We start from the raw sequence: 9,990 nt of genomic DNA, 5'->3' as shown, positions 1-9,990 counted from the left end.
CTGAGAAATACTCCTCCTCAGATGCTAAAACATGTTTACACCTGGCAGGCAGGTAAAGCAGGTAGGCTTAGCCCAGGGGCTCGTACCTGAATAGGAACAGTGATTCTAACTGGGAGAGTCTGTGTATCACCCCCAACCCCCAGTGGGGATGCAATGTTTGGAATCTCTAAAACAGATGGCAGGGAAGCTGTTTTAGTTAGAGGAAGTGTCATTTGAAAACAAGCATAACCTGTATTCGAAATGAGCTGTCTTTTAGTCATGATATGAGTTTGGTATTTACGTTTTTGAAAGTTAAAACATTAAGTGAGAAGGCAAGGTATCTTTATATTCATTAAGTGGGAAGGCATGGTTATGAAACACTGAATTAGGAAGAAAAAAGATAAATTAAAAAAGGTTCACCAAGCTGAGCTCATGAAGATTATTAGTGGCCATGAGAACAGTGAAATTGATTTTGTTCTTGGTCAGGAAGACAAAGAGAAGATGCTGAGAGGAAGGACAGGAGGATGGGGCACACACCATCAGCCTTAGGTATTGTCATGCGCATCCGTGTGAAAAGACCACCAAACAGCTTTGTGTGAGCAACATGGCTGTTTATTTCACCTGGGTGCAGGCGGGCTGAGTCCGAAAAGAGAGTCAGTGAAGGGAGATAAGGGTGGGGCTGTTTTATAGGATTTGGGTAGGTAAAGGAAAATTACAGTCAAAGGGGGGTTGTTCTCTGGCGGGCAGGAGTGGGGGTCACAAGGTGCTCAGTGGGGGAGCTTTTTGAGCCAGGATGAGCCAGGAAAAGAAATTTCACAAGATAATATCATCAGTTAAGGCAAGGACCGGCCATTTTCACTTCTTTTGTGGTGGCATGTCATTGGTTAAGGCGAGGCAGGGCATTTGCACTTCTTTTGTGATTCTTCGGTTACTTCAGGCCACCTGGGCTTATATGTGCAAGTCATAGGGGATGCAATGGCTTGGCTTGGGCTCAGAGACCTGACAGGTATCACATATCATCGTCTACAAAAAAAACTATACAAATAAAAAATGTTCCTGTTCAGGAAAGTCCAGAAATTCACTTGGATCTTCTTGGCTTCCCAGTGTAGACAGTGGTGGGGGCAGGAATGTGCCCTTCCCCAGAGCTCTCTCGGTGACTGCAGTGTCCACCCCAGTGGCCTGCAGCTGTTCACCCTTTCTCCTTTCCACTTTGCTGGAATTTGTGAGAAATGGCATTTAGTGTCAAACAATACATAAGTGCATGGGCCTCATGAGCCCCAACTGGTGTTAACCACGCGAAGGCTGGGAAGAAATATCACACGTCAGTGCCCAGGCAGTGCAGGATTGGTGAACTGAAGATAGATGGGCTCAGCACTAGGTGGCTCAGAACCAGATGTGGCCCCCAACCAAGGAACCAGAAGCCTCGGGGGGAGGAAAATAAGAGACACCTGGTTGCAATTATTGTGGCCAAAGCAAAGCCTATTGGGCCACATTCAGGGCTATATCCATCCAGTCGGTGAGAGTATGTGAGGCAGAGAGGCATAGAATGTCCAGTCGGGAGAATCACTTGCAAGAAGAGATGTCTGGGATTTGGTACCAGAGGGAGCCCTGAGCTCTCAGGCTAGGATAATGAATGTGAGTAAAACCCCCAGGGTTCAGGTGTCCTGACCGGGCTGGTAACCCACCTGCCAGCCCCTAGCCTTCATTTTCTGTGTACCTGAGTGGCACCTCCTGCCACACCTAGCCATGGTACCTAACAGGTAGAGCTTGTCAAGGGTGTGACCTGGCCAAGAAAGGTGGGGACAGGCCGGATCTCCACAACCCCATCACACTGGGGGTTGGTCACAGCCATTTCTTAAAACATGACTCTTGTGGTTTCCTCGTTAGAAGAGCCCACAAGAGCCCACCAAACAGTCTTGTCCTCTGACAGCCCAACGAAAGCTTTTTTGGATTCAGTTAGGCTACTTGGAGTGAGAAACAGGCCTCATGACTACAGAAGGTGACTTTTATTACTGCGTATACATGAACAAGGAGTATGACCAAACTTCCCAGCCACCAACATAGAAATCTAGGGCCCCGATGCTGAGAGTGGGTTCTGCTACTATCTCTTCAGCTCCTTTTTCTCTCTGGGAGGAAGAGACTGTACCTGCTGGTTCCCAGGGAGCCTCAATAAACCAACATCCACTGAACACCTTCTAGATGCCAGGAACATTAGATGCATTACCCCTCAACCACAGTGAGAGGTAAATACAACTATCCTACTTCCACAAACGAGGAATAGGTCTCAAGAGAGTGCAGCGACCTGGCCAACTTCACTCAGCAAGGTGGGTTCAAATCTCACTTCAGAGTCACGAAGGTGGGATTTGAATCCAAGTTTCCCTGACCCTAGAGAAGATCCATCTCCACCACACTATGCTACCACAAAGAAGGACCAGTTTTTCATTGCTCTTTGCACCAGGGCACATGGATGATCTGAGACCCAAGAGTTTCATTCTTCTGGACATACTTGGTGCTTGCCGTAAACTGACTAGCATGGCACGGGAGGCAGCAGCCTCTCCGGGCTGCTCCTCCACCTGCTCATAACCGCGTCTGGCTATGAACCACCTCGGCCTGTGCCAGAGCCACATCCGAGAGGCAGGCACGGAGTTGAAGTGCTCTAATGGCAGCAGCAGCCCTCACCACCAGCACCTCCAAGACAGCAGTAGAATAGACAGCAGATATATCAGTGGCAGCGTCTCTCTGGAGAAAACTACAGCCTGGAAGTGACCCAGGACCAAGACCCCAGTCTCCAGTGCCCAATCTGGGCCTCTACATTTGGGAGAGTGGGCGGGAACTCCATGGCTCCGTGAAAGGGGCCAACTGGAGTGAGAGGAAAAACTTGGCAACTTGGCCCAGGCAATTCTCAACACGACCTTCCTTTGACAAGATTAGAACGCGAAGTGATGTGATTTTGCTCTTGGACAAAATACCAAGAGGCTGAAGATGCCAAAATCATGGTAGGGACATGTTAGCTCTGAGTTGTTTTGAAAGAATTCAAACTTGGCAACTAGCATCACTTCCTTCCACCAGTCTGTAGGGATCCCTGGGCAAGGTGAATACACATCCAATGTCAGGAAAGGACCTTCATCCAGAGGCCCCAGAGCACCGCAGGGAGCTCCTGGAAGCAAGATGTCAGGGCCAGTGAGGACACAGGACCTGACGACCAGGACTCTCTGACACTTCACACACAACCAACACCAGGAGGACAGCACTTGGTGCAGAAAAGAGGTTTATTGACCATTTAATGCAGGGAACCCAGTGACATTTTAGGAGATTCTGAAACACTGGAATAGAACCAAAAGAACCAAGAAGAGACACTGGGAAAAAGAATCACTTTCATGGAAGATAATTACAACATTCCAGCAACAACAGAAAATACAGCTTAGAGGCATAGGCGGGGAGACACTCCTTGGAAGTGTCTGCTACCCGTTGATTTAGGGAAAATGCCTCAGTGAGTCTGGTCTTTCTGGAAGGAAGACTGAGCAAGGTGAAGGCCCTCCTGACCCCAGTGCAACCAGCCTCAACCTCCTGCACAGGAACTTCAGGCCTTCAGAATCATCTCCCCATGCTGGCTCCATGGCCAGAGGAAGACCCACCAGTGACAGGGCCACAGCTTGGACAAGAAGTACAGGAGGCAGGCGTGGAGCAGGGATTGCAGGGGAGTCTGCAGGGAGAGAAAGAAAAAGAGTTACATTAAAAAGATGTTTCAGTGATTGATGGACAAGGGTAAGATCAGGTGAAGGCTGGGCCTGCCACCAACAAGGCACACAGACCAGAGAATCTATACCAACAGTTCTTTCATCTGTGTCTTTCCACATCCAGGAGTCCTTGGGGAAGACTTGGTTTAGGGACCTGGCTACCATTTAGAGAACATTTTCTCAGTGATCCAGTCTGCACAGACCAGGAGAGGTTAATGAGTCACTGAGCAGGAAAGCACAGGAAGGCTTGTTTATTAAGATGATATCTTCTGCAAGCACTTCCATCACCTCTGAGGAATTGCCTGACAGTCATGTGTGTGGTTTAGGAATTGCCCAGATTACACGTACTTGCAGTCCTCGCTCTCCAGAAGGTTCCGGTACGTGGCAATCTCATTCTCCAGCCGAGCCTTCACGTCCAGCAGCACCTGGTACTCCTGGTTCTGCCGCTCCAGGTCAGCCCGGATCTCGGACAGCTGCTCCTCCACGTTGCTGATGAGGCTCTGCATCTGGGCCAGCTCCGTGCCGAAGCGGTCCTCAGCTTCACACAGGGAGTTCTGCAGACAGTCCTTCTGTAGTGGGAAATAAGGGGATAAAATGTGCAAGGCCCCCAGGGAAACTGCTAATGCCCCAAATTTTGATGGTGATAACAGGTGGGAGAAACCTGGGCGGTGAGACCTCCAAAATAAAAGGCTACTAGGCCATGGCACGGGGCATTTGCAGTGCAGTGAGGGTGAAGGACACATACCAAGGTGTGCTGGGCTTGGCGCTCCACCTCCAGGGCATTCACCGTGCATCTCAGCTCCAGGATCTCCGACTGGCAGCACTGCAGCTCCTCGGAGCAGGACATGGCCTGCAGGCTGATGCCTTCAGACTAGAGCACAGAGAGACATAGTCACCTCCCTGCCCAGATGGAGGCCAGGTACCCCCTGCTTCTGTACCTCCTCCGTTCACCTGGGCTTGGAACCACTGTTCCACATCCTGGCGGTTGGTCTCCAGCATGGCCTCATACTGAGCCCGCATCTCCCCCAGCACCCTGTTCAGGTCAATGGTGGGCTCAATGTCCAGCTCGATCCGGAGCTTCTCCCCCAGCTGACTCCTCAGAATCTTTACTTCCTGCAGAAAGGAGGAAGGGACAGACAGCCTGTGTGAAGAGAGGACCTTTGATGGAGCAGACAGCACCAGGACCCTGACCCTGCAAGCAGTAGGAGGGGAGTCCCACACACAAGCAAATGGGAAAGTCTTGCCCAGAGTGCAGTGGGGAGAGCCCACCTGGACACCTTCCTCGTGCCCAAGGCAAATCTACACTTTCCACAGAGGCCCTCTGGACCCTCAGACCCCCCTCAGCCCTGCATCCTGATGCCAGCTGAGCCCAGACAATGCTCTGAGAGCCCTGGGGCCAGGGAGCTCCCCTGTCTGCCCAGCGCCCTCCCCAGGAGTCTGAGCGGCCAGGGCCACACCTGCTCATGGTTGCTCTTGAGGGACAGCTGCTCCTCCTTCAGGGACTCCTGCTGGGCCTCCAGGTCAGCCTTGGCCAGGGTCGCGTCATCCAGGAGCTTCTGCGTCCCACACTGGTCCGCCTCTACCAGCTGGCGTAGGGAGCGCTCACTCTCCAGCCTTCCATCACGGGAGGTACAGGGTCAACAGGAATGCCCCAAGAGCCCCTCTCGGCTGCCCTGCCTTCCTACCTCCCACACCACCTTGGATGCTCATTTGTTCACGTGGGGAATATACACTATGCTCAACCCTGTAGCTACAGAGTTTGTAGTCAGGACATTGTGTCCATTGACTACATGGAAGACTGAGGCTCAGAAGCAAAACATGAGTTTTTCAGAATTCTATGCCCGGTTAATAGTAAATGCACGGACTCATCCTAAGTGTTCTGACTTCAAATGCAGCCTTTATTCTGCCATAATGGGAGTCATTTGGCCAGGAAAAAAGAATGGCTAAAAATAAGACTCTGGACCTTCAGTTTGCTGCTTTTCCTCTTTAGTTCGTTATTTCTCATTGTTTTCCTGCTTTTCCCATTCATTCAAGCCCAACTCTTGCTACCAAGGAGCTTCAATGACAATTCCTGCAGCTGATGGATTTGGCCAAGAGTCAGTGAGTCTAGCAACAACCTATGCATTGACAGTTTATTTTTGTGATGACTCAATTTTACTTCTGATTGAAAAGCAAAATCCTCTTATCTTCTAGATGTGGGAGAAAATGACATAGGTTCTAACCAATCTAGACTATAGCCCTTCTTTTTCTTTTAATGCTTATATTCTCTTTCCTCCTATATAATGACCATTTCTAGCAATAAGCTAATTTAAGGTTTGGAGAGAAATATTCTTCTAGTCAAAAACTGTTTTTGAACACCTATAATATAGGCTGAGTAATGGGGCAGGCCCCTGGAAATACAGCAGGAGAGAAGTCACACTGGCCCTCCTCAGCCTGACTTACTTGATCCTAAAGTCATCAGCAGCCAGCTTGGCATTGTCAATTTGTACAATCAGCCTGGCATTCTCGGCCTTGCTGCACAGGATCTGAGGAAAACGGAAAGATGGTTCACACACAAAGCATCATACTCTAAGCTCCCACTCCATGTGTGGTGCCTACGCTCATGTCCAAGAGAAACCAAGAACCCAAAGCTCTCTGGACCTTATGTGGATTCCTCCTGCGAAGGCTTCTGCCTTCTCAGACCCAGCACACCCAAGCGATCCCACACCTCACCTTCTGCTGGAGCTCCTCGATGGTGCGGAAGTAGGACTGGTAGTCCGGGCACACAGTGGACTCGTGGCACTTGCTCCTCTCGAGGAGTGTGGCCTCCAGCTCCGCGTTCTCCCGCTCCAGCTGGCGCACCTTCTCCAGGTAGTTGGCCAGGCGGTCGTTCAGGAACTGCATGGTCTCCTTCTCATGGCCGTTCAGGGTGTTTTTGCCATAGGCCCCACAGATTCCAATGTTGCCTGGAATGTGACAGGTCCCTGGCAAGGGACAAGCATTGTGGCAGGTTGGAGGCAGACAGAGGCTGGGACGGCCCAGGGGAGTCGACCCCACGCGGACTCGGTTGGCATGTGCCACATTGGCCAAAAGGCACATGGGGGCAACGTTGGCCTCTGCCCCAGGCTGGCACCCAACGTCGATAGGACAGACAGAGACATTTCTTGCTCCAGGAGCCATGGTGCAAACCAGAGGGCATGAGGAGCTGCTGTAGGAGGAGGTCATGGTGTAGGGCTGAGACTGCACAGGAGCTTCAGATCAGCTGGGAAGGCTGAGCCACTGAGACTGAGGCCTCCTCTCCTCCCAGCCCTTTTATACCCCGTCCTGGGTGGGTGTTGGCTCCAATGCTTTGACCTCCTGCCTTGATTATCTACCTGTTGTGGTGCCATCATCCTGTTACTCAGCTGCTGAGTTTACCATGAAAAGTTTCTCAGCTCATTAAAGCAATGTTGACAAATCTGAGATGCTTCTTGGCTCTTTGAAATCAGGTTGGCTGTTGGTGGGAAGTCAGAGATTTGTTGTTTCTGCTCAACAAACACCAGCAGTTGATTCAGGCCCCAAATGCTCTCTCTGGACTATGGTCTCTGTGGATGTGGTCACAATGAAGGCCCAAATCTTTCCGTCAGTAATTTGTGCAGCAGGAGAGACAGAGAACCAATGGGACCCAGTGGCTCTTTCGCCTGTGCAAGACTCAATCAGCCTTTCCTTTGAAGAGAAAATATCAGTTAATAAAACCAATGCATCTACTGATATTTGACGATTTTGAGGCGCCTTTTTTTTCTTTCTTCTTTCACATTGCATACTCCCCTGAGAAGCAATAAAACATCCAGAAGCATTGGTGCTAACTAAGTCTTGGTTGACTAGTCAGAATCAGCTATTCATTCATTTGCTCATTCATTCATCGGTTCAGCATGTTTCCTGAATATCCCCCATAACTCAGGCAGTGTTCTGGTTGCTGGACACGAAGTGTCCCCTGTTCATCAGGAGTAAACAATGCCACTGAAATGTCTGGGTGTTCTACACAAAATTGAATGAGAACCATAGATCAACAAGAGTTAGTGAAAGACAGGGGATCTATAGTTCTGGCCAAGGATGAATCTAGAAAGAAACTACTAACAAAGAAAGAAAAATCTTATTTGGTCCAGGAAAGGGAGATTGGGCACAGAGCTCAAGCACTATTCAAACGAAAGGTCCAGAACTAACACTGATTGAGTGCATGGGTGTGCTAGGCCTTCTACTGTGTCCTTTCCTATCTAACCCTTACCACCCTTACCATCATTGCCTCCATGCACAGACGAGAAAACTAGAGTGAAGTACATTTTCTGATTGACAGTTAGTGAACCATCAAAGGCTCGATTCAGCCTCATGTCTGCTAGGCTCATTCTCTTTTCACTTCGCCATGGACCCCCGTGAGAACAACGGTGTCATTGCTCCGTCAGTGCTGGGTCTAAGGGGAGGGAAAAAAGAGGCTTAGTTACTGGGCGACAAATTGTGGTGAAAAGAAAATTACTGAAGGTCTTTGTGTTCCAGCAAAGGAAAAGATTTAAATACTATGGCAGTGAGGACAAGAAATGCACATTAAAAAATTAAATGAGGCCGGGCACGGTGGCTCACGCCTGTAATCCCTGCACTTTGGGAGGCCAAGGCGGGCGGATCACCTGAGGTCAGGAGTTCAAGACTAGCCTGACCAACATGGAGAAACCTGGTCTCTACTGAAAATACAAAATTAGCCGGGCATGGTGGTGCATGCCTGTAGTCCCAGCTACTCAGGAGGCTGAAGCAGGAGAATTGCTTGAACCCGGGAGAACCCGGGAGGTGGGAGGCGGAGGTTTCTGTGAGCCAAGATTGTGCCATTGCACTCCAGCCTCAGCAACAAGAGTGAAACTTTGTCTCAAAAAAAAAAAAAAGTTACACTAGTTTGTAACATATGCATCATTTAAGACAGGGTGCGTTCTGAGAAATGTGTTGTTAGGAGATTTCTTCATTGTGGAAACATTATAGAGTGAACTCACACAAACCTAGATGGTAGAGCCTACTACACACTAGACTGTATACAGTACAGCCTATAGTGTCTGGCTGCAAGCCTGTACAGCATGTTGCTGTACTGAGTATCACAGTCAACTGTAACACAGTAGTGTTTGTGTATCTGAACATAGAAAAGGTAATGCATTGCACTACAACATTATAACCACTTCAACATCACTAGACAATAGGAATCGTCAGCACCATTATAATCTCGTGGGACCACCGCCCATATATCTGATCTGTCATTGACAAAAACATTCTGACTGTATATCCCCAATCCCAGAGATCTCCAGTAGAGCTGGAGAACAAGTCAACCAATGACGGGGTGGCCAGGAGTCATCCCTCCCAAGTGGTAGACGGAAACCAGAAGGACAATGGGACAAACTCTAAAAAGGTATAAATAACCTCTTTTAAAAAAATCCCAATAAGTGGGAAAGTAAATGGCTGATACTAGTAGCAAAACCTTAAATATTTGAAATTGACATACTGGAAATGAGCCATTATTAAGATTTTAAATGAAAATAATAGGATTTAGACATAAAATAGGAAGCAAAATACAGTAAACAGAAATAGTGTAGCCAAATATGCATCAAATATGCATTCCCTTCAGCTACACTTTTACAAGTTTTAGAAAAATCTTAGAAGAGGGGTGGGTGCAGGTCTTAATGCTGGGAAGCAACAACTTTGGGGGTGAATTTACTTGAATGGATTACAAATTGCATTGTTACACAGCTAAAAAAAACTTCATGTATGAAAAATGATAATAGCCTTACACTGAGTACAAATAATACTTAAAAGCGTGTGAAGATGTGAGCATCTGTTATGTTACTTGTAAAAGAAAAAGTTTAGGGTTTTTTCCATACATTATTGGGGTACAGGTGGTATTTTTCCCATAAGTGATGGGATTTTTTTTCCATGAGTATTGGGGTATAGGTGGGTTACATGAGTAAGTTCTTTAGCAGTGATTTGTGAGATTTTGGTACACCCATCACCCAAGCAGTATACACTGCATCCTACTTGTAGTCTTTTATCCCTCACCCCCTCCCCTCCCCGCAAGTTCCCAAAATCCATTGTATCATTCTTACGCCTTCGCATCCTCATAGCTTAGCTCCCACATATCAGTGAGAATATACGATGTTTGGTTTTCCATTCCTGAGTTACTTCACTTAGAATAATAGTCTCCAATCTCATCCAGGTCACTGCGAATGCCATTAATTCATCCATTTTATGGCTGAGTAGTATTTAATCATATATATGTACCACAGTTCCT

At 48.3% G+C, this 9,990-nt stretch overlaps 1 protein-coding gene across 1 annotated transcript; it reads right to left on the bottom strand.

Moving 5' to 3' along the window:
• Positions 1 to 3,573: 3,573 nt before the first annotated feature.
• KRT37 (keratin 37, type I) lies at positions 3,574 to 6,920 on the bottom strand. The gene is made up of 7 exons (XM_011998901.1): positions 6,429 to 6,920; positions 6,159 to 6,241; positions 5,174 to 5,330; positions 4,668 to 4,829; positions 4,462 to 4,587; positions 4,065 to 4,285; positions 3,574 to 3,682 (listed from the first exon to the last, which is right to left on the bottom strand). Exons 1-7 carry the CDS (start codon positions 6,918 to 6,920, stop codon positions 3,574 to 3,576), a joined length of 1,350 nt encoding a protein of 449 aa, XP_011854291.1.
• Between the last annotated feature and the right edge of the window lie 3,070 nt (positions 6,921 to 9,990).

This window comes from Mandrillus leucophaeus, unplaced genomic scaffold (assembly GCF_000951045.1).
Source record: "Mandrillus leucophaeus isolate KB7577 unplaced genomic scaffold, Mleu.le_1.0 Scaffold58, whole genome shotgun sequence".
Lineage (NCBI taxonomy): Eukaryota > Metazoa > Chordata > Mammalia > Primates > Cercopithecidae > Mandrillus > Mandrillus leucophaeus.
The sequence above is the reverse complement of the archived record's forward strand: the minus strand, read 5'-3'. Positions and strand labels throughout refer to the sequence as shown.

Excerpts from the sequence above, each read along its gene's own strand:
- KRT37 (XM_011998901.1), bottom strand. The coding sequence starts at position 6,920 with ATGACCTCCTCCTACAGCAGCTCCTCATGCCCTCTGGTTTGCACCATG. Across the intron at positions 4,830-5,173 it reads TCAAGAGCAACCATGAGCAG|GAAGTAAAGATTCTGAGGAG; the intron begins GTGTGGCCCTGG and ends TCCTTTCTGCAG. Across the intron at positions 4,588-4,667 it reads AACAGTGGTTCCAAGCCCAG|TCTGAAGGCATCAGCCTGCA; the intron begins GTGAACGGAGGA and ends TCTGTGCTCTAG.